Source organism: Etheostoma cragini, chromosome 2 (genome assembly GCF_013103735.1).
Source record: "Etheostoma cragini isolate CJK2018 chromosome 2, CSU_Ecrag_1.0, whole genome shotgun sequence".
NCBI lineage: Eukaryota > Metazoa > Chordata > Actinopteri > Perciformes > Percidae > Etheostoma > Etheostoma cragini.
Genome location: NC_048408.1, coordinates 12,498,446 through 12,523,449, shown reverse-complemented (window position 1 = coordinate 12,523,449; position 25,004 = coordinate 12,498,446). Strand labels below are relative to the sequence as shown.

The following is a 25,004-nucleotide window of genomic DNA, read 5'->3' as shown; positions in this document are numbered from 1 at the left end:
TTACACTGCAAACATGTAACATCCAAGTTAATTTGTTTGTTTCAGTTGTAAAGCACTATACTCCTACAAGTTTAGGACGGATATTTTGTTCACTTCAGACGGTCCCTGCTGCCCTACATTGAACATTGATGCCATCCTTGGTGGTCTTGTCTAGAGTAGAACATCAGTGATTCTGTCTATCTAATAGGGACCTTTAGTTGTGCAGTGGACCATTTAAATAGTGGCATTTGAATATGACTGATGTCTTAAGTCCGACAAGATGTACTCATGGACAGCCATTAACTACAAAGAGTCTCATCTGTCGGCCAGCAAATGTTCCTCCTAGATCAAGCTAATTTTATTAATATGTGGCTGAATTCCAGTGCCTTTCTTTGGTATGTTCAGCCCATGGTGTTTTAGTGTCTAGATTCAGAATGAATAATTCAGCCATCATCAAACACACATTCAATGCATCTTTAAGTACATATATGGCAGAGGAGAGGTCTTGATGAAAGTCCTGACTGAACACTTGTCTGTGGAATGGCTAATAGCAGCCAAAGGCCAGGCAGAGGGAGACCACCTATTTCAAGTCAACCACGCTGCTTAATTTCATGGTTAGCTGCATTGCAGGGCTGCTTTGCTGAGATCTCTATCGTTCTTTCCTCTGCTGGACACACACACACACACACACACACACACACACACACACACACACACACACACACACACACACACACACACACACACACACACACACACACAAATAAATACAGAGACATAGATCTACAGTCTTTCCACTTATGTGTTCAGCTCATGGTCTTATCAAGGTTTGCTTCTGCCATTTTAGTAAATAATTGATTAGACACTTTTGAAAAGGGGGTTAAAATTCATGTACTAATTGGAGACCAGTAGATTCCAGTGGGAGGGATGACTTTTATCTTATGATGATGTGAACATAATTTATCAGATAATTTTATATTAAGTCAATTTTGTATGATTCTGTCTTTTAATGTCAGAAAATGTAGTTTTTAGATGTCCCTCATTAAATGTAATGCAGCTTAAAAATGTTAGAAAAAACCGAGAGACAATTTGAATTGGAAATGTGTCAGGGGCTGGCTGGGTTTTTCTACTTGAAGATGACTCTCTCTGTCATCAGTTTTGAGGTTCTTTGGGGCTAGTTACTTTGGAGCTGTAGTGGAAAACATATCTGGAGCGCAATTGATTAATAAAGCAAATGCAAGCTCGACTGCTGTGTTTTGATTTAGATCCCAGCTCTCCCCAGTCATAAATAGTGCATAATGACAAGTGTCAATGCTGGCTCCCCTTGAGTAGAAGGTCACATCTCTGCAATTCCTGTTTAGAGAAGCTCATGACGAGGGAGGGCAGGCCAGATCAAAAACTATTTGTTACAAAATATTTAAATTATTGATTGACTACCCCTTCTGTCGTATACTAATGTAATTGAGCATCCTATTTATTTATTTTCTTTTTCAGTGTGAAAAGGGCTGTGACTTTACTTGTAAGCTAAAAAGCTGTTTACCATAATTAAGAATAACAACTGTTGACCTGCGAAATCCTTTTATTTTCACAGGCAGACAAGGAGTTTGTGTGGTCCCTATGGAAACGCCTGCAAGTGGCAAATCCAGACTTGACCCAAGCTGTCAGTTTGGTGGTTGAGCGGTGAGTAGATTCATTTTTTCAAACTGCTACCTGAGAGGCTCAGTAGCTGAAAATTCCTTTATCTCACAAGTGAACAGAAATATGTGTGAAAGTCGTTCAAGGGGGTGTTTAAGGCACCTTGGCCATTCTTCTGGGGTTACGACGGAATCGGGTGCAGATGCTGATTTAAGCCTTTTTATCCCCGGTCTACCAGTTCAACCATGGAAGCCCTTTTAATGAAAACACTCCTCCTCTGCCGCAACCGTTCTGGACAGTTGAAACACTCCTGCCAAATACTTGTCTTTATCGGATATATTTTAAGATTGAATATGACTTCTTTTGCAGGGTGGCTAAGCTGCACTAAACACAGTGGCATGGGAACTTTCAGAAAAGAACAGCGGCACAGGCTTTTTCACAGATGATGCACAGTTGGGAAGATTAAATATATATCCTTATTAGGATTTCCATTTTTTTTAACATTTGACTTTAAGTTATCTTTGATGCTGGTATCACTGCAGTTTGAACACTTACATACTGTATGTTGATTTAAATGAAAAGCTTTTTTCAACACTTGGACTAGTTTTGACTAACTTTTCCTTTTGAGGATACCTTGGACTTTATATTTTCTCTATCATGGGTGAATATCAAGTACATTTTGAGGCCTATCAGTTGTTTGTAGACCCGTAACAGGGGTAAAACACAGTGCAATAGTGTGCAGACACAGAGTTGCTCTGTACCTGTGCCTCTCATTCCTTCTCCACACCCTCTTCAGTTCCTTTATAGCCCCATAGTAAACCCATCAAAGTATGTTGGTCCTCTGAGACTCGTGGGGAAACATGCACCCAGAGAGTGTATGTGTATTGTATCACCTGATGCGCAGGAGGATATTGACATGGTAATTGTGTCGACTCCAGTCAAGCGCTGGTGCCCACTGGGAACCGCCATTCACCCTCCCCTCCCCTTCCTGTGCGGATCTTGTAGAGTGATTGGTTGGTTGCTCAGGACATGGTGAGCAGCGCCCAATATACAAGGAGATGTAGCTAAACCAGCCTGCATTCCAGCTCCTCCAGAGACACCAGATACTTATTTCAGTGCCTACCAGGGGAGAAGGCTGATCAGAAGAGGCAAAGAGACGAGAAAAAAAGGCCTCACAGGTGGGGGGTGTAGAAGGAGCAAGTGAGTGGAGGGAATGGGTGGCCCCTGGTGGCCTAAAGCAGTTGAAACAAACATGTCCCCTATTGATGCCTTGTTTTTGCCTCCCTAAAAGTTCATTATGATAAAAGAGGTGCTAGTGGGCTATAGAGAAACGTTCAGTTTGGTACAGCAGCTCACATTTTATAACTGATTTTCCCTTTTTCTTCTCATTGATAATACTTTTCTTAAAGAGTAATTTGCATGAACATGCAAAGAAAGAGAACACTAGAAGAAGAACGGAACACTAATTGCTTATGTAAAGTACAGCAGGTGGACAAAGAATTAGGAATTAGGAACTTACAAAGCGCTGGATTTAAACTTAAAGCAGGAAAGTATTAAGGAACCCACGTTAAATAGTACTGTCAAGGGGCACCTGTGTAGCTCACCTGGTTGAGCATGCATCCCATGTACAGAAGATCAGTCCTTGCAGCACCAGCTGTAGGTTCAATTTCAACCTGCAGCCCTTTGCTGCATGTCATTCCACCTTTCTCTCCCCTTTCATGTTTTCAGCTCTCCTATCATATAAATCTCTTAAATTCCCAATGAATAATCTCTAAAAAAACATCATATGACATCAGACCAATCAAACTAACTAAAACCTTGTATATATAGACTGTATATATAGACTTCTGCGAAGTCTGTTTGTCTTTGTATCTCTATCTACTGTGATTCAAATTTATAAAGCAACTACAGTATTGGGGATAGTGGGACGTTTTTGTAGGCATGATGTACTTTGCGTTGTCCAATTGTTGTAACCCTTCTGTCTCAAGACACTCTATTGTAGATGCTTATGGACACACACTTATCAGTTTTTCTTTTCTCTTTCTTCTAGTGAGAAGAACAAAGCTGAGAACAAGGACAGGAAAGTGTTGGAGATCCTTCAGTCCAAAGACTATAAGATACAGGAGCTGGAACAGGTAGAGTACAGTTTGGTCTAATCTACCTTTCTCTGTTTAGCAAATGTCTGTTAGATCTCCGACGCATTAATGGAGGTGGGTAATTCAACCAGGTCTGAAATACTTACTTGACACTCCTAGTTGAATGGAGTAGGATATTTCAGAAAATCAAGTAGAAATTGCTAATCAGATTGTATTCATTTACTAAATTATTCTGAAAAATAATTTCGTTTATTATAAAAAATAATAGTAACCAAAGTTTTGTGTATTTCTAACTGAACACCTTAAACCCGCTCTCTCTCTTTCTTTTGCACCACCTCTGTATAATACTTCTTGATGGTATGATGGCTGATGATAATGACAACACAAATGTAATTTACTCCAAATCATCATCCCTGCACTGAAGCATCTGTCAGTCTCCTTCATTAGCATCCCTCATCCAAAAGCTTGTTCATTACTAATGAAACTGGCTGTAATAGAATCATCAGCTTGCTTTTTTTTCCTTCTTTTTTTTTTTTTATGTAACTCTCCTCAGCCATTTTATCTAGTCGATACAGTAGCTATAGTACTGATTCATTGGAGCACAATAAATGTGATTACATCCAACTTTATTTCATTGTATTATTTGGGTCTTTTAGTTTGAGGACAATGCAATTAGCCAACATAGTGCACTGTTTTCTCATTTTTCACAAAAATGCAAAGAAACAAAACATAGACTCCCAAGTACTATAGCAAAGCCTTCTTGAAGTGGATTTGTAATAAATATTTAGTCAGTGTTTAAGTTTAAGGTTCAAGGATAGGACTGCATCAACAATGCTTCAATAAACGGGCTTCTATATCATATGAGAAAACAAACTCATTGTAGAACAATTCATTATAAGATGAGAACTTAAGATCAAGTGTCAGGCACTCAGTAATGAATATGTTAGATATTTATATTTTATTGCATTATTGCAATATATGTGCTGTAACTACCGTGTTCTAGCTGCTGTCTCTATAAGAACAGCCTGCTGTTGCATATTATGAATTTAGTTGTTCTGTGAATAGCACTTTAGAAATGATTTTTTTTGTTTTTACATTCCAGATGGGTACACTCAAAAATTTTAAACATAATTACATCAACAAGGCTTGGTTTAAATGGTTATTGATCTGCAATACTGTAACTGTCATTAGTAGCTTAATCGAATAGCTGGCAGGCAATAGCCACACATTCTTCATCCTTTTTCTCACACTATACCATTTTTCTCTAGCGTGTCACATTTGCAAAACCAACCTTCTGCACCTATTAATATAATTGAGTTATTCATTCATTCATTACTTATAACCCACAGTTGTGTAAAAGTATGTGTAAAAACCTTATCTATGACTAATCAGCTGATCTTATGGATTGTAAATTGACAATCACAGTAAAGCCAATAAAAGGAATTCTTCCATTTTCATACTTGCATGCGTCTGTTTCTCCTCTTTAAACTGTTGGTAATGGAACTTGCAAGCTACTTGAGAATCTCATTAAACCCACTGAGCTCTGTGCTGTGTCATTTGGACCTCTGACAGTCATCATCTCTTCCACAGTCTTGAGCCATACACAACCACATATAGTATAGTGTAAGACTTGTGTTGTCCTCTTTTTTTTAGTTTTTTTTTTGATGTGATGGTCCACTGAGTCAACACAGGATCTTACATTGCTCTTAATATCTCTACTCTCCAACTTTGATGATGTTTTTTTTTTTTCTTCTCTAGTCTTGCTTTTTCCGTCCACCTCTTTGTCTAGATACAGTACTTTCCCTCGCTACTCCTTTCCATTTTTATAACATAATTAGCTTTCATTTTTGAACTGCACTGGGAATTTTTAAATGCTAATCTTTCTGTCCTAGACCTCTTAACTTGGCGGAACCCCCCTTTTTTTCTCTTCTATCAATTGAGCACTACTGGGGTTCAAATTGTTCTTGCCTAGCTCATTATCAACGTTTGAATTTATTTTCTGCTCTCCAGTATAAATCTCTATTAAAGCCCCTCTGTTCTTAGCACGGCGAGCTAGGAGTAGCGGGAAACGCTAAATCCACTATCTGGATATATTTGAGCGATTTCCCTCAACATGGCAATTAATTGCATCCCAGTGCACAGTGTTATTTGAGAGGAGGCTGTACCCACAGAAGGCTGTGGATTAAAAGCCAATGCCAAACCCCAGCTGATGAGGTGTTAAGACGCCAGCCTCCTCCCACTGATGCCATAAAGGCTGCCAAAAAACATATGTGAAAAATATTCCAGCATCAAAAGTGGGTGGTCATTAAAATCACTGAACAATTCCTGCTGACCTCTGGTTTGATAGACCTTGCGAATCATTAAATTGATCATCGTGGAGCTTTATGATATTTTGTGACTCACAATAGATCTAAAAAGAGTTTGATCTTAATAGTCAAGTGTGTGTGGTAGCTTTCTGTTTAACAAATATGTCAATTGACAGAGAACCTTAATTGGCAACTGTTCCGATAATGGATTGATCATTTTAGGTAATTTTTCAAACAAAAATTGGTTGTTCTTGTCTAGTAAACTGAATATCTTTGGGTCTGGAATTTTTTGGGACAAAACGAGACTCACTGTTGTCAACATGGGCCCTTGGAAATTGCAACGGGCATTTTTAAATAATCCCAAAAATAATTGGTAGAATAATTTCGTATGGAAAGTATCTTGTGAAAGTAATCATAAATTGCATCCCAATTTCTGTTGCAACAACCCTAAAGGTATAAAACTTGTAAACAGTCCAGATCCTATTTTTGATAATTGTAAAGACATAAATCCATAAGATAACATGGGTCTTTCTATGTTGATCTGTCTTTTTTTTCTGTCTCGCTGTGTACAACAGAAAGTGACAGGGCAGCAACAGGAGATTAACAACTTGGTACAGAGGAGGACAACAGTGGACGAGGAGAGTGCCTTAATGAAGAAGGAGCTGACAGCTCTGCGTGAGCAACTGGTCAATAACAGGCAGGAACTTAAGGTTGGTGGAACAAATTTCTGTGGCAGTCTGGGCCTCGGAGTCAAAAGAAATCTCTTTTCTGCGTGGCACTGAACACGACAAGCCCCTTGTGGCTGTAGCCACAGGCATTTGAATCATTTAGAAGAGTAAGATGGATATCTCACCATCTCTTGCTTTTAGCTTTCCTTCCCTGCTACTGACAAACAGAGAATACATGACAGTGGGTAAGAGTGTGTGTGTGTGTGTGTGTGTGTGTGTGTGTGTGTGTGTGTGTGTGTGTGTGTGTGTGTGTGTGTGAGAAAGAGGGAGAGAAAGGAAAGCAGGTTGTTAACTTGCAGATAAATACTTAATGACATGCTTCAGCGGGGGGAAAGTGTGCATGTGATAGTGTGGCTTCTCCCTAATTATGCTTAGTTGGGACCTGGCTATGATTTATTGATAAAGGAATGGTCCTTACATAGTCTTGGTGAGGTCTCATGGCGAGAAATTGTGGGGGACAGCATCAAAGGAGACCTAGGTTGAGTCTAATGGGTCTTGCAGCGGGCACCATTCTCATTAGGAGCCTGCTATTGAAGCCGACACACTGGCCCCTGTACCTGCATGAGCCCAGCTCTTGCGGCACGGCTCGGCCCACACCAGCCAACATCTGGCCGCATGAACCCAGTCATACAGCACAGGTGACCTTGGCCAATCAGCAGCCCATGTAGGGGGCTCCCGCAGCAAAACCGGTCCAGTCATTTACATATTCATTTCCGTCTCAACCCCATGGATTGGTTCTCTTTTTGTTCTTCTCAATCTTTTTTTTTCTTTCATTTCTTTTCAGTCTTTTCACCCCTCCGTCACCGTTGTTTATTTGGCCCTCATGACCCCTCACTCTCCTCCTCCCACACACACACACACACACACACACACACCTCTCTTATCCAGGAAATGAAGACGGAGTGTAGGAGGAAAGAAGAGGAGGAGCGGCAGGTGGTGAAGGCTCTAGGGGAGGAGAAAGAGGGATTAACCTCCCGCTGGGCTGCCCTGCGAGCTGACCTGGAGGAGAAAGAGAGGCAGGCCAACAGCCAACGAGACCAGGGGGATGCTGCACAGAACAGAGTCAAGGTATGAACACGGGGACAAGTCCATTCAGACACACACAAAGTTGTACAGGAAGAGCCCCGTCCTCCAGCTTTCCGTTTCCTCTGCACACCCTGAACTCCCAGATCCTTCATACCCTTTGCTCCTCACAATGTGAATATATAAATATCTTTGTTGAAAAACACGCAATTTAAATATGCGGGGACTGTATTCAAAGGAAGGAAAAATTACGATTCAACATGTGGTAGATAGATCTTCCTTTGGGGTGAAAAAATAAATTAAGCTTACCACAACAGATCTTTCATGACAAAATTTGCTTGTATGGATGCAAGGGTTTGTAGTTGTGAGGTCATTTATTTTTCCCAAATGCAAGCAGGTAGTATTCAGAATCTGTCTATTGCTCCAGTCATTGGTATGAATCAATACTTCCCATCTCTGTGGACATTTAAAATACATTGATTAGATATTGACAGCGATGTTGGTTTTGGTTTTGGTTTTGGATTGGTAAAAACATTTACCAATCAAATTCCTCCAAAGTCCTGGGGAGCTTTCATTTCAACATGCCACCTTTTGCCATTGACTTACAAAAATCAGTTGCCTGCCAACAATACTAGAGTCTCAGGACATAGGAGCAGCCTAAAAGCCTCACATTACATTCATGTAATGAAACATATTGCTCCGCGAGTCAAATGGAGTCAGGCAGAAAGGCTTAAATAAGTCAGAGCTGCATAGTAATTACACTTGGACAGGATGGAGCCAAGCAGCTAGTCTATGCACATCTATCACAGCCTAAGACATTCCACCTGTTCCTCGTTTTTTGTATCATACATTGATTTAAGAGATGGAGATAGAGAACATGGGGTGTGCAGTGGATACATCATGCACATTTGTTTTACATAGCAAAGATTTGTCCATGAATTTATTATTTAATTCAGTGCATGCACAGATAAGGTACACCGACAGACCAGGGGAACAAAATTAAAAAACACAATGTGGTAGCCCTAAAGCTAATACAAATTTAGCGAACCTCCTTATTATGTTCACTTACGTAACACGTAAGTACCTTATTGACAGAAGATGTTTTGTCTAAAATAAAAGTTATACAATTTTTCTTCAAAAACTAAGCATTTTGTTTTAGTGCAGGGTAATCATTTTGTCCTCCCATGTATAGCCACCAAACCAACATGATTGCTGTGGATGTACTTTATGCAGCATCCTTTCATGTCCATTCTTGTAATTCCCCAAGTCTAATTAACTTTGCATATGGTTAATACTGGCTCAGTGAAATTATGTTTAATTACATATAATCTGTCAAGGTTTGGGGACCTTTATGTGTTTGATGCCCTGCAACCTGCCCTGCTCTAATGGTTTCTTCTTATTAAGAAAAAGCTGTCACTAACACCTTGTTTACACCTGCTGCACAGCGAAAGCAGCAAAGTAGCAGCAGCTGCAGTCCCACATCTCCACTGGATCTGTTCAGCCACAGGGCTGCTGTGTAGTGCTTACAGCCCAAAACACAATCAATGTAGTTACATGTGTAAATTGGAAGTAAATATATTTGGAGCCTAAAACAATGCTTTAGGTTAAAGTGTGACAGAAATATGAGCTGTTACTTGGCCAGTGTAGACAGCTTTTTGGATTAAAACAGAATTCATTTAAAAATGATTAATAAAACAGTGAAAATGGTTGAAACATTTGTAGTGTGAACAACCAGTACAAGATATGGTTTGTTTGATATCCAACCTTTATACTTTCTTTAAACTTTCAAATGAAACCTCTCTGATTCCAGTGCAACATCACTAGTCTCCGCTGCATTTACATGGACTACTACTCAATCCACTGCAGACACATGGCGCTTTATGTTCCTGAAATAGAAATAAACTACTGTTACTCTTCTACACCAGGAGTTGGAGAAGGAGCTACACAATGCTTGGAACGAGTTGTCCAGCTTGCAGAGCCACAGTAGCAGTCTAAAAGCTCAGCTTTCTTCCAAAGAGAGGGAGGTGGCGGCAAAAGAGGGGCAACTCAATCAACTTCGGTGAGCCCTTCCAACTTAAGTATCGCCCAGTACACCTCAGTGTCTGTTTTCTTGTGACAACCACACCTGAATTGGTTATATTTATGAGTAATGTAATTAGTTAAAGGAAGCATGCTTCTGTCCTGTGTAGACACATGCATATACATTACTTCACTCACGTGTTACTTTGTGGAGCGGTTTGTATATTGCTGTCTACGCTGTGAGGCTTGGGGGTGACAGATTTCTTCCACTCTAGCTCACCTAAAGCCACTTGATAAGCCCTGCATAGTGGATGTGCTTTAAAAGAAGGAGAACAGGGAAAAAGGGCAGGCTTTGACTAAGCTTTAGTCGATATGATAAAAACTATGAGAACCGTAGGAGCCTTAGTGGTAATCTCAACCTTTTTTAACTACTTTTCTGTTTTAATGCCAGAGGCATTCTGACATGTCATTCACCCTAGGACTAGATACCATTCTTTAAGTTTTAGCTGGGCAAATAAATATATCCAATTAACTTAATGGAGCATTTTCTAGTCATTCCATGTGACAGAAAACAAAGTTCTGATAACATCGCTATGTTTTTTTGTTAAAGATTATTTTTTGGGAGCTTTTCCCTTCATTTTAGAGTGACAGTGGATAGACAGGAAGGGTGGGAGAGATGGAGGATGACATGCAGCAAAGGGCCGCAGGTTAGATTCCAACCTGGGCCGCTGCAAAGGCCTCAGCCTACATGGGGCGCACGCTCTTACTGGGTGAGCTAGAGGCCACCCCTGACATTACTACAGTGGGGCTTGAAGGTTTGGGCACCCCAGATAAAAATTTGTATTAATGTGCGTATAGAAGCCAAGAAAAGATGGAAAAATCTCCAAAAGGCATCAAATGACAGATTAGACATTTGTACAATTTGTCACAAAAAGTTAGATTTTTTTTCATCATAATCTACCACTTCCTCTGTCGGAGGTTCAGAGTTGCGCAACGCAGTAACTGGCGGTAGATATTTCGTAGCGAAACATCCGGCACAAACGGGTTAAGATCTATCCATAGATTTTCAAATATGTTGAGGACAGGAGATTGTGAAGGCCATGGCAAAACCTTCAATTTACACCTCTTGATGTAATCCACCATGGATTTTGAGTTGTGTTTAGGATCATTACCCATTTGTAGAAGCCATCCTCGCTTTAACTTCAGCTTTTTCACAGATGGCATGATGTTAGCGTCCAAAATTTGCTGAAATTTTATTGAATCCATTTGTCCTTCTACTTGTGAAATGTTCCCTGTCCCACTGGCTGCAACACAACCCCAAAGCATGATTGGACCCCCCCCCGCCTAACAGTTGCACAGGGGTTCTTTTCATTAAATTCTGCAAAAATATTTCTCCTCCAAACGTACCTTTGCTCATTTCGGCCAAAAAGTACGATTTTAACCTCATTGGTCCACAGAACTTGTTCCCACGATGCATCAGGCTTATCTTTATGTTCATTTGCAAACTTCAAATGCCGATTTTTGTGGTAAGGACGTAGAAGAGGTTTTCTTCTGATGAGTCTCCCATGAAGACCATATTTGTACCAGTATCTATTTAAAGTGGAATGGTGTTCCACAACTCCAGTGTTTGCCAGGTCTTTCTGGATGGGTTGTGCAGTCAAACGTGGGTTTTGACTTGCTTTCTCACAATCCTGTGAGCTGTTCTGTCTGATAATTTTCTTGGTGTTCCAGATCTTGCTTTAACTTCCAGTGTTCCTGATGACTCCCATTTCCTAATTACATTCCAAACAGAGGATTTTGGCATCTGAAAACCCTTTGCTATCTTCTTAAAGCCTTCCCCTGCTTTGTGAGCGTCAACCATTTTCAGTTTCAGTTTTTTAGACAACTGCTTAGAAGAAGCCATAGTGCTGATTGTTGTGGCAAGGTCAGATGAGTCTGGGCATTTAAAACCTTAAGATTGACATCACCTGGTCTTTCCAGACGATGATAAAATTGTCATTATCCTTTGTTCATCCTAATATTGCAATTTCATTTTCAGTGCAGATTTGAGTGAATTACACATTTTACTTTATTTACATTGAATTCGATTTTACTTTAACAGTCACAGTGCATGTACAGGTATGTATGAATTTGTTTAACGTGTGTGTGTGTGTGTGTGTGATGTGTGCGTTGTAGTTGTGAGTTTGCAGAGGTGCAGACCCTGTACAGACAGAGTACAGGGCATGCAGCAGAGCAGAGCCTTCTGATCAAGCAACTAGAAGGCCTCAACCTAGACACTCAGAAAGTCCTGAGGAACCAAGAAGAGGCACATACTGCTGACACCACCTCATATCAAAGGGTACACACATGCACACAGACACATACACACATGCCAAACCTTGAGATCATCTTTATTATAACCACTTTATTGCACTCCACTCTGGCCTCACCCGCTGTGGTGATTTATTTCCAAGCTAGCTCTAAACTACAATTATTTGACTAGTGCTAGAATGAATGGGTTCTCAACCTACCACCCCTCTGCCTAATGACTGTACCACTGTGCCACACACATCACTACACAGGGAGGGGGACAGGGAGACATTTGGGGCAATTGTGAGTCATAAAACATGATGCTTTAAAGAATATGTTTGGTCTCACTTATTATTATATTTTATATATATTTTATTCTTTTTATCCTTTAATCTTTCCTTTTTGTCATTACTTAAATTATCTTATTTCCCATTACTATAGAAATAAGATAACAATCCCATATAAATATATATCAAAATTGATGTCACCCCATCTCATGAGTGATTTTGTCTTAGCGTTTTCTCATCTCTTGTTGAAATGACCCATTCCCTCTTCAGCTCCCCTCCTGCCTTGCATTTTTTTAACCTTTTGTGTCTTATTTGTGTTTCTTGACAGCTGTACAAGGAGTTGAGTCAGTGCTACCAGGCCCTCGTGTCTAGTGAGGCCAACCTCCGTCAGAGTCACCAGAAGCTCAGCAGCCTGTTGGCTCAAAAAGACGAACACATCCTGCAGCTCCAGGCCCAGCTACAACAACAGGAACAGAAACAACTGCAGCAGCAACACCATCAACAACAGGCTCAACACACACCTCTTTACCCCTCACCAAACAGACAAACCAACTTTAAGGTATGCACCCTGCTTATTCTTCAACATCTCCCTGACAGAGCCCTCTCTTTTTAGAGTTCATATCTAGTGCATGAGCACTCCAGGCTAAAAGGGATTTTTTATGATGCCGAAGTTGTTGAACTGAGTTATATATATATATATATATATATATATATATATATATATATATATATATATATATATATATATATATATATATATAGATAGAACTTTTGACGCATGGAAAGAACACACACTTTTGATAGTCCCAGTGATGGTGAATGTAAACTCCCATTCTATAAACAACTGCACAAAAACATAGAGACATCAATGCACAACCTCAGTGCATAAAAAAATGAATAAATCATCAGAGCCATACCCTCCATAATAATGCATGTGTTGCGTAATGCTTCAATTAATTTTTTTTTTTCTCGAAAGTATAGCTTCCAACTTCCAATCTTCAATTTAGAAGAAAGTAGTTTGTAACCGTCCTCAACAACCACGCCGACGTAACGTTTGCAAATAATCAAATAAAAGAAACTTCAGAGAAAATAGATTTGTTTTAGGTCAAACCATGCACGTTTTTGAACATCTGATCTGAATGAGTAATTTTGCTACAAAACAATGCAGACTGACAGTTTGTGAGTGTAGACGGTAACCCTGACTGTGATATTGAGAGAGTCATATGTGGTAGAAATACTGATCAGATTACTATACTGATAGGTGTGAAGGATTTGGAGAAGTCCGGCTATCACTGGGACAAAGACAATTATTAATGACATTTGAAAGGGGGCCGAGAGAAATGATATGGGCCGCCGTTTACCATTAAGTCATGTCTGTGACAATCATGCGGCTCTCTGATTGGCCAGTCGGCACAAACAGTCTATGAAGCATCTGCCCAAATTCCATATTACCGGTCCGTCACTGTATAAGCTTATGATTCATTGCATAATGCATCTGTGCATTTTCTTACATAATAAACACATTTTTATAATTCTTTCAGTCACCTGTCTGGAGTAGGGTTGCACGATATTGAAAAAATGTGATATTGCGAAATTGATTATGAACATTGCGACATCGATATTAATATTTTTAAACTTATGTAAAATTACAAAAGTTACGGGAAAACACATCTAAATAGATTCATAACAAATTAAACAAGTTTTATTTCAACTGAACCGTCATATTGGACTGGTAGAACCTGAATAAAAATAACGACCATGTCTACCAATCAAGACACACAGGTTGTACAGTATAAAATAAATAAATAAAGAGAACAGGACACAACTTTTCTTTCACTTCTCTGATTCATTCCGCTTTGTCGTCTCTATTTCTTCACTCACACTGTCACTGTCGAAATATGCATCACACGTTGTATACTACATAGGGCTTGCTAGTGCGCTTACGTGCACTAACATTTGCAAATGGCACGGTAACTGGCCAGTGTAACATGATCATTATAGCGCTTCAAGCGGGCTCTAAATCGAACACAATTAAGCCACGCAGTGCTCCACAGAGAAAACGAAATATTGCATTCTTATTGGGATACTTTCAATATATTGCGATAACGATAATGAGTCGATATATCTCGCACCCCTAGTCTGGAGCTATTGTCTAATTGTGCTAGCATACAGAGACAGCAATGTGTAGGTGGATTAGTTGGCACAGTTATAACTGACAAGTCCAAGCATGGCCTGTGGTGGTGGTCTTCAACTGAGAATCACTCTCTTAATCGCTCTAGTTCACCCTTGATCTATCCATCTCTCTTAGCAGTAGCATCTTTTATGTCAGCTATCTGATCTTCTCCAACGCTGTCCTAGGTACACATACACTCTCTGACTTACTTACTTTATCTATCTTGTTTCTATCCTTCCACCCAAGTACCTGGAAGTCCTTTTAACGCACTCCTGTCAGATAGATATATAAGAGGTGGAGAGATGTGATTTAATTGGGGCCCAGTTATGTTCTTGAAGATGATGTTAGAGTTACAGTTCTACATCTGTCAGTCAGCAGTGGTTTGGCTTTAACTCACTATCTTTGAACTGTCACCCTAAGGCAATAGAGGCCCTAGTAAAAAGTCAATGTTGAAGCCATGTTTTAAGGGAGCTTAAACAATTCCTATTTCCTACACAGTGTCAAAGACTAGAATAGTAATATGTACTATATCTATACATTGTAGTCTTCAGCCACACCAACTACATTACATCAACATTGTAGTGCAATGGACTTGTTAAAATGAGTTTCACAATCTTTTCTGCGGTATGACTTTCACTTCAGTTTGAACGTCTTATTGTAGATAAAACCACGCTGGAGCAAATGCAGCTGAAGATAAAATTTTTGCAGCAGTAATTTCTTGGCCTCCATAGACTGTAATTGTTTAATTTGATTGGATGATATTTTCTGACAGTGCTGCCCCCAGACTGGAAGTTAAAAGATATCAGCTCAAATGTTAAGTGGGTTAGAATCGCCCTGTCTCACTTAACCCTGTTAATTTAACCAGCGGTGAAATGTAAATGGATCATTTAATCAGTAATTAAATACAGTACTGCAGTGTTCCCCCAGTAATTAATACTACATTTAGAGAATATGCAGTTAGTACTGTGTGTGTGTAGTGTGGGCTCGCATGCGTGCATACATGCATGAATGGATACTATGTATGTTAGTGTGCATATACATAATATGTGTGTTTATTTTATCACAAAAACATTAACTCAACCTCTTGTCTCTTCTTCACCCAAGTCAGAATGAAAAAACTCATTACAAATTTCCAGGGCTTCAATTTAAATATAAAAATACCATGGTTATAACCATAGCTAAGAATTAATATGAACTTTTGTTTACTGAACACATGTAGCTGCTGTCTGGCTGATTTGTTTCTTTAACTTTCTTACCCACTGACATCAAAGTGAACAGATCAGGTATCCCAAGGTATAGCACTCAGTCAGGAGGGCTTTCTGTTTCCCACTCTGTAATTTCACTGACAGGTTGTGAGTATGAGTGTTCGCGTGTGTCTGCGTAGGTGTGTGTTTGACTAAAGGTGTGTGTATCCGAGCACATAATCGCAAATTCTGTAACAACTTCCTCCCGAACACCTGTTAAATTCCGATGCGCCGGTTGTTAAGGAATATTTGATTTTAATTTTAAATGTTTCGGTGGAAGTTACCATTGGAGCTGATCAAAGTGCTGATCGCAACGGGAGCACAGGGGGGAGATGCAGCGCTCATTTGAATATGGACCAGAGCGACGGCTTTGAACACCCCTCCCGCAGTGGTTTGGGGGGGGAGCAGAAATAAATGAGGAGGATGGGTGAGAGTAATAACACCCATTGTTTCTTATACTTCCATGCTGTGCACCAAGATTGACTGTCTGTTCGCTTCTGTCTTTTATCAACTATTTGCAGGAAGCTTAACAAGATTTTATTAAGGCTTAAACATAAATATTGTCTCGAATAACCAAGCCGTTCCGCCTTGCTGGCAGTTAATATATGTTTTTGGATACTGTTACCTCCTATATCAATTAACCTGCAGGGTCAGCACTATGTTAAAAATTAATTTTGCTTTTTTTTTTTTTAAACCTGTTTCAGCTCCACATACATTACAACACAGCAAAACATATACATACTTTAGGTCTAACTAATGATAATTTTCATTGTCAATTTCATTGTTCATTGCTTTTACAATTTATTATTTAGTTTAAAAAAGGCCAGAAAAATATTTGGCAAATGCCCATTACAGTTTTCCGGAGCAAAAAATACATTGAAGTAATTTAAAAAAAGAAAGAAAAGAAAAGCAGAAAATCTTCTCATAGGAAAAGCGTGAACCAGATAGTGTTTTTTTGCTTCATAAATAACTTAATTAATCCATCATCAAAATGGTTGTTGGTCAGTCAACAAATCGACTCATTTTTTCAGCACTACTTGCACTGTTTTTTCAGAATTGTTCTATATTGTGTATGGGTCTCTGTGTACTGAAAACGGTGTGATATCTCCATCATGTCAGACTGGAAATGGCCTCATGCCCTGATCTTCTAGCTGGAAGGCCTGGACAATCTTCAGGCACCTGGGTGTACCCCACACACAATGAGATGCAGTCTGAACAAACTGCCAGGTTGGGAAGGTTTGGAATGCCAGGTGGGGTAGTCACCATCACAATCTCAAGACAGGGAAGAGAGTCCTCATTAGTGAAGAAAAAAAATAGCTAGAGCAAACATTTAATCATTTGCAACTATCTCCCTAACTGCGTCATTGTATTTATAGTAGTCTAGTGTTTGGCTATTGTCAGAGCTGTGCGGTGATTAAAGACCAACATTAGAATCCATAGCAGACCTCAGGCTTTCTGGAACCTTCACCACAGTAAATGAGTGGTAAGTTGCTAATTGTGTGGGCAGTCATTCAAAGCACTGGTTATTCTCTCATCAGCATTGAAAAGGGAACATTAAGAATGTTTATTCAGTCCAGAAAAGTTTTCTATGAATATAAGACAACAAAGCCGATAAAATATAGATAAAATAGGCCTTTTTCAAAAAAACATGTTGACATGTCACAGTTAGAAAAGCACAAGTGTAAATAATAAAAATGGATTATGGCTGAATTCCATTAGCAGCATTGTGCATGCTGGTTCAATGTCACACTGGGACCCTTGAATAGAACAGAGACACTATTAATGGTATTAGTAACACCTGTGCTACTACTACTATGTTAAGCCAAAATCTCTTCTGTGAAAAAGGCATTTTTTCACACTAATAAAAATTCTAATTATCATAGATATGACCTGTCATTATGGCCAAGCCATCCCACTGACTAAGTCGTGCACCTGCACCTATATTCATAGTTAAACGCAGTTTTAGCATGCTAAACATAAAATGTTGTTAACACACTAGTCATAAGTTTTATGGACTGAACCTTAAACACGGAAGCAATATTTCCCAAGGTGACTAGTCAGGAGCCCACATGGTGAACCTCCCATAGCTTGTTGAGATGTTTCTTTAAACATCTGCTTCTGGCTTGTTATTTATGTTATCCAATCGAAGCACTTTGAGATGTATAATTAAGGTGCTAGTTACACACACACACACACACACACGCACGTAAATACACCCACCATTTTGCGGGGTCACATTTGGCTTAGGTGATGCGTTTCTTTTGATCATCATCATCATTAATAGCAAACATCGAGTGAAAACGATGAAACCATAATGCTGTATAGAAACATGGAAATTTGTTTTTCAACCAAGTTCTTGTCAAACGGAACGGAGTCAGCCACAGGGTTCTTTAGTGTATTTTTATGTACATAGTAATGTACAGAACAGAATAAGGATGGGGGTTCTTTTTGTCCTCTGCTGAGGCTCAGTAAAATGTGATGGGAAGTCATGTAGTTTTGAATTGTCTTCCACATGGGTCTTGTTTTGACTCTGGCTGCTCTTCAGTTTTACACTCCTTCAGCTGAACTGGCAGGACCTCCCTAGGAGTATGTTAAAAATGTAGTGTAACCCGCTGCTTTTATGCATTAACATATGCCTTTTCTCTTTCTCTCAACACATCAGTAATCCTTTCCATATGAAAACATTGTGTAAAGGTTATAGATTCAAATAATTACGAATAATTAACGTCTCATAAGCATTCATAACTTATAAATCTATTTTTGTCATCCACACATCTTGTGTATGCTCAATGTGTTTTAAGTATTATCTGTGTTGTCAACATGAGTTTGTGTATTAGCGTGTGTTTGGAGCTGGGCCATGTCCAGGGCCAGAGACATACTAATGACATGGACTCCAGTGGTGTGTTTTACCAGCTCAACTGCTCTCATTAGATGAGAACCTCTGTGTTGCACAGCTCGCCTCATTAATGAAGCACAGCCATGTGCCGCTGTAGATACATGCACTCACTTGTTCAAGCACATACACTCAGGTCAAACAGACTGTGTGGGAGGACTCATGGCTGTGTATATACACACAAAAACATACACACATCTACATCCCACTCACTGTGTACTGTCGTTCTATAAAGTCCCTCTTCACTACCAGTAACACACACACACACACACACACACACACACACACACACATCACCATCTTGAATGCAAATTGCACATGACCGGGGGGGGCATGTACCTTCTAGCCCTCACTTCTAAAGCCTATTCATTCACTTTTCCAAATGCTGTGGCTCCACAGATGTGTGAGTATGTATTTGTGTACGCATGTAGTCGTGTGTGTGTGTGTGGCGGGGGCCCCTCCTGATTATAGCTGCTCCATAATTAACAGTGATCAGATTTGTTTTGTGGCATAAATGGTGCATGTGTAGAACATTAGGCCTGGCAAGTCTCATTTCACATTCAGCTCAAGGGCTCGGCAGCAGACGGGTCATGAGCTTCAGGGAGCACAATCACAAGCCTCCCTCCATATGGTCCTGCCTGCCGCATCCTCAGCAGCGAGGGCCGCGAGTGCCAGACAAGTTCCCCCAAGAACCTAATCGTGTTCAGTAATTACCAAGGCAGGCTTTTCTCTTTTTTTCTCTTCCCTCCCTCAGCCTCCCCACAATCTCTTGGTCTTTTTTCACTGCACCTGCTTGCTCTTTTTCAATCTCATGCTCTCCCTGTCCATTGCTTTCACTAAGCTGCTTGTAATATTCTTTCCCTTTTGCATCTTTGCACCTTTACTGTCTCGCGGTTTCTCTCTTTTTTGCTGGATGAAAACTAGGATGGGGCTAAAAGAGATTTTCAGAGGGAAAAAAGTTAATCAGTTAATTTCTAAATTGCTTTATGTGGCTGATGCCGAAAAAACCCAGTCCGTCCTCCTGACTGCCTGGAAATTATAAATAATTGTAACAGATGCGCCAATATGGCCGGCCTCCAATAAACGAGGCCCCAGATAATTTGACCAACCCCCTTTGACAGGCCAATTTAATAAAACATGAACAAAATCTTCCTCACTAATAATTTATCATCCCCTCTCCTCCCCTTTGGTTAAAGTTGATTACCCTGGCAGTTAACAAGGTCACACCCAGATGCCAGGTTTCTGATAATGCAATCAGGACTCGTTGGAAAAAAGGTGATGACATTCCATGCGGTTTTCTGCACTACCTGGCCTACCAGAAAAACACAGTTGTGAATGCCTCTGTTTGATTTGATGTGTTCAGTAGACGTGTTGTTGATAGCAGAAGGTGAGACTGTTTGTTATTAAGGACTTAAGAAAAGAAAGGTGAGATGTATGCAGTAAGGTGATGAAGTCTAAAAGGTATATGGGTGAGTGTTAACTTCATGATTAAGGACTCCGGCATCAACTAAGTGTTCACAAAGTGTACATATGTGCCTGCCCTTTGACTATAGAGTGTATGTGTCTCTAGAATAGATCTTAAAGCCATTCTTTCTGTACACACACATTCCCATGAAGGACTGTTGCTGCTGTTTTGCCGCAGCAAAAAGTGTGAAGATAGAATGTCATTTAAGTGACATTTTAAAATCCATACATCCACCGTTGCATTATAGGAATGGAAATGTGTCAGTGTTTGCCTTTGTGGATGTGTGTGCATCACAACCTACTTCCCTGTGGGTGGGCCCTATGCTTTATCTTTGTCCCCGTCAGTTTGTTTTGGTAGTCCCTGCTGTGTGCTTAGGTGTGCAGATGCTGCAGGTTAATAGACACTGATAAATAGCCGGGCCATGAAAGCACACACAACAATGCTGGAGGTGGTAGATAGTTGTGCAACTGCCACATGACACATCTGGTTATTGACTTTGGCATATGAAATTGTCATGTGCACAACCAGTGTGCATGGTAAGTCCATTTAACATGCTAACGATAACGATACTAATGTGTCAGAAATTATGACAAAATTGCATTGTCCATTGAAATAACTGTTAATGCACAAACTGATATCTCCACCTCTTCTATAGATTCCTCCCGGTATACTGTAATTTGTAACCTTAAGAGGGATGTAGAAATTACACAAAGATCTTGCTTGCTTTTCAATTTGAAGATGTAGACATTTTCTGTTTTCTTGATGTTTTACCAGTAGATTGCTGACATAACCTCACCTATCCTGACATCTTATATATGGGTTGTAATCCCAATATCTGTTTTGAATGTGTGTTTTTTCTCAACTACTAATATTCAGATTAATTCTTTTGTTTGTGTACTCTTTTGGTTAAGATGGTGCTGGTGTGTCATTTTAAAGTGGAATGAAAAACTAGGGGGAAAAACATTATTTCTAGATATCATGACATCATGTCACAGATTAGGAATCATGAATTACTAGTCCTTACCTATATGGGAACATTATCCTTCTGAATCGGACACATGTCCAACATATTTGCAATAATCTGAGTTTTAAAACATTTAAACCGTTCAGGTTTGAAGTATATTGAGGGCAATGATACTTGTTTTGATACATGATGTGTTTCACAAAAAAACAGCTGCTCAGCAATCCAAGTCGTCTTAACTTTGGATTCACACTTTGTTTGGTCACTTTTCTGTTGTTCTCTGCATCTCTAGGCCTGTCTTTCTCACTCACAACACAAACACACCGGTACTGTTTCTGTTTTCTTACAGGCAACAGTGTCAGAGCAGGTTGATGCTGCAGCTCAGAGGTCTAGCCCTGATTCTGACTGGGCCCCCACCCGAGGATCAGATCCCAGGCCGCAGGATAAGACCCTTCAGCAGAGATCCACCAGTACCGTCAGTGGACTGCGGGTAGGTTAGCACACACTACTACCAATTATGTCAAAGACAGCACGTGGGTGAGCAGCTTACATGCCCACACTTACCCATTACCACTTTGCTCAGATAAGATCAAAGCCATGGAGAAGGGATATGAAGGAAATGGTCTGTTGAGAATCATGTGGTTTATCAGACCCTGCCTTTTCCAACCTTTGTCCTGAACTCTCCAGCGCACACACACACACACACACACACACACGCACAGATGGCCTTCCTACTGTGACCAAGCCGGCGTGTGCTGCTGGTTTCACGCATGCCTTGGGCTCAGGCACTGGCTAATTTACTGCTTCAACAGTACATTATGAACAAGAAAGAAGCTTTTGATCTTCTCAGTATTCCACTCATAAGTTTGGCAGGACATGTTTCTAGATGGGTTCACTTACTTTAAAGCTGGCCTGAAGACACTTTGTCCGATTTATACAGCTGTCCTCATGTAGCTTCAATTAAGGTGCTTCTGTTCAGGAATACATGTAATATAATCATTTTGTACAAAATTAATAAACAGTATTGACATCATTGGATGTGCTCTCCTTTTCTGAAGGCTCTGTTATGTTTGCCCTAAGAAAAACACACACACACACACACACACACACACACACACACACACACACACACACACACACACACACACACACACATATAATCGGATTGTTGTTATAAACATACTATTAATTATTTAGATTATTGTGCCAATACTTTTTAGAGTGAGACTATAATGCATTTTTCACACAATACATTTTTGATGCCTTATTATGCTGAACAAAAACAGTCTGATTTATAAAAGTCTAAATTGGTGTGATTAACACAGTGTGCATGTGTTCTATCCAAAAAAAAAAAAAACAGCTAAGATAACCTACAGTAGTCACCATTTTTAACCTTTTCAACACCTTTAAAAACCTGTGAACATGAAATACTTTTAGATGGCAAACTGTATTAATAGGAAACTTAGTCCTGTTTCCTTTTACTACTTGGGCTCATGAATTCTGCATTGAGCAATAATTCATAAATGACACAAAAAGTCCATAAGTAAGTAAGTGAACTAAATTGAATTATTATTTTGGATAACCTTTTAGATTCAGTTTTCACTGTTCAGTTTAATTTTGAACACTTTCACAAAGCAGTCACCTCTATCAGGCTGCTACAGTAGGAGTGGTCTAACATTGGTCACTCAACCGGCCATGTGGCACTGTGGCATGTTCATCATTCAGCCAATACTAGGCTCTCCCTCTCCCCACTAAGTCAAAAGAGTTGTAAAACCTTGCGTCATTGGCTTTAGGTAAGTAAACATCATCTCCAATCCATAAATTATGCTAAACTTTACTGTTGACAAATAGCGTGAAAATCTTTAAGCAGTTGTTGCTGTTGGCTGCTCTATATTTAAATGTGATGATGCTCCAAAGAAACCATGAACCTGCTATGCTTCATTACACTCCATTTAAATAATAATACCAGCCTGCAAGGTCAAAAGCTGATGAAATGAGCATTCTGTGCAGCCCACTGCTACCACCTAGGACACAATTTGTAGTTCTTTCAATAAGTGAAATGGGATTATTGGCTGAGGCGACGAGCAGTGCCCCGTGGCACATGACTTGTAATTTGCTACATACAGTAAGTGTTAAGATGACTTTTTGAGTTAGGAAAAGTGTTGTTTGAACTACAAAAGGCAGATTTTAAAAACAAAAGTGAATTAACAATTAAAAGTGTATTATTATTTATTCAATTCAAAACCACATTGGTTTAACAAATAATTTTTACTTTCAGTTGTCCACTATGAGCATAATGTAGTTCAACTTTCAATCCAACCTGTGCAGTTCTCTTCGAACCATGCTTGGTACCTCAGTGTTTATAATGGCCTGTGGCACCCAACGCGATATTCATTTTTTTGTCTCTGTGAAGATCACTTGAGTTTCCTGTACCATCTTAGTAAAATGCTTCTGGCGGCAAGGTTAAGGATGTATTATTTGGCCCTTGCGTAGCTGATTGGAGTTTTACCATCTCAGGGAAGGGCAACCATCACCTCTGCATGACATACACACTACCGGTCAAAAGTCTGGGGTCACTTACAAATGAACCAAACCACTCCATTATAGTCAGAATACCAGCTGATCTGAGTGAGTGGCTAATCTTTAATGCAATATCTACATTGCCCTTTATCAACAACCATTCATCCATTGTTCCAAAGGCACATTTTGTTTACCAGTTTGTTATCAGTATAAAAAACTACTTGAAACACTTTTAACAATTATGTAAGGACATAATGTAATTAGAAAACTGCTGCCCTGGTTAAAAGAACAATGCAAAACTGATCTCAGCTGGTATTCTGTCTATAATGAAGGGCAATGGAAATTTCTTAGTGACCCCAAACTTTTGACCGGTTGTGTATGGGAGTAAAAGCATGCCAAGGCTTTGCTCTCAGATGCAGAGTCTTGCGAGCACTGCAGGGCCATTCTGGTTGGAATTCTTGAGCGTTGCTTGTGAATGTCAGTGGACTCAAAAGCTGATCCCTTCCTTTTCAGCGCCATGGCAAAGCATAGGGATAAGGCGGCTTCAACTAGCTATTGCTGGGGAGACATGGTGGAATTTTCCTTCTCTGTTGAGCCAGATGAAGACAAAGATTATCTTAACATGGATATCCTCTGCGATAAAACTGCTTTTGCTAAGTGGAGCGATAGCTGGCTTAATTCACTCTCCATTCATCTATCCAGCGTCTGTCACATTGGGTAGTGGATGCTATAATTTTTTCTTATAAAAGTCGTTGATTGCAGCCTCCGGGGAGCCTTTTGACTCGCCCCACCGGGGGTATGACTTCCTAATGGCCATGTTGTAGGGCATTTCTGTGAGTGATATCTGTGCCACTGCAAGCTGGGCACCCCTGTACACATGTTTTAGCTTTGCCCGTCTTGACATGACTGTGTCTTTGTTGGTTACCGGCTCTAACATTAGTCAGGTGTTTGACAGTGTATCTTTTAAATTTTTATCTTTTTGTGCTCCTTTAATATATTCTTTTGTGAGATGGAGTACATTTGCTTTGTGTATATATATGCACCCATGTGTGTACACTGCAATGTATGTCTTTCTATGCATGTGTCTTATCCTGTGCGTGTATGTGTACAACATTCCTATTTGCCCGGGAACCTGAACAAGTTCAGCGTTGAGAGCTCCAGATGCGCACATGACACACTGCTGCAATCATAAAGAACCCCATTGATGACAGTAACCCCTCTCTCTGGGAGATGGAGAGAGAGAGGGTGGAGGAGGGAGTCTGTCGATTAAATGTTTCTTCTTTGCTCTAAAGCCAGTGACCCTGACCCCTCAGTAACTAAGGGTTTTACTCTTGCTTGCATACAGACTCTGTTTAGATTCAGGCCTCTCTCCTCATTTTCCTCTTA

General features: G+C 39.9%; 1 protein-coding gene across 5 annotated transcripts in view; it reads left to right on the top strand.

Annotated features, from left to right (window-relative positions):
- cntln (centlein, centrosomal protein) overlaps nt 1–25,004 on the top strand; it is an 86,064-nt gene that overhangs the window by 2,549 nt on the left and 58,511 nt on the right. For all 5 annotated transcript variants that reach the window (XR_004659509.1, XR_004659508.1, XM_034893088.1 and 2 more), the window contains exons 3-10: nt 1,571–1,659; nt 3,665–3,749; nt 6,592–6,726; nt 7,633–7,812; nt 9,693–9,826; nt 11,962–12,124; nt 12,691–12,921; nt 21,448–21,588. Coding sequence is in view for 3 of the 5 variants with exons in the window: in XM_034893088.1 (XP_034748979.1) it covers nt 1,571–1,659; nt 3,665–3,749; nt 6,592–6,726; nt 7,633–7,812; nt 9,693–9,826; nt 11,962–12,124; nt 12,691–12,921; nt 21,448–21,588 (1,158 nt within the window). In the remaining 2 variants the exon portion in view is untranslated. The remainder of the gene's footprint in view (nt 1–1,570; nt 1,660–3,664; nt 3,750–6,591; nt 6,727–7,632; nt 7,813–9,692; nt 9,827–11,961; nt 12,125–12,690; nt 12,922–21,447; nt 21,589–25,004) is intronic.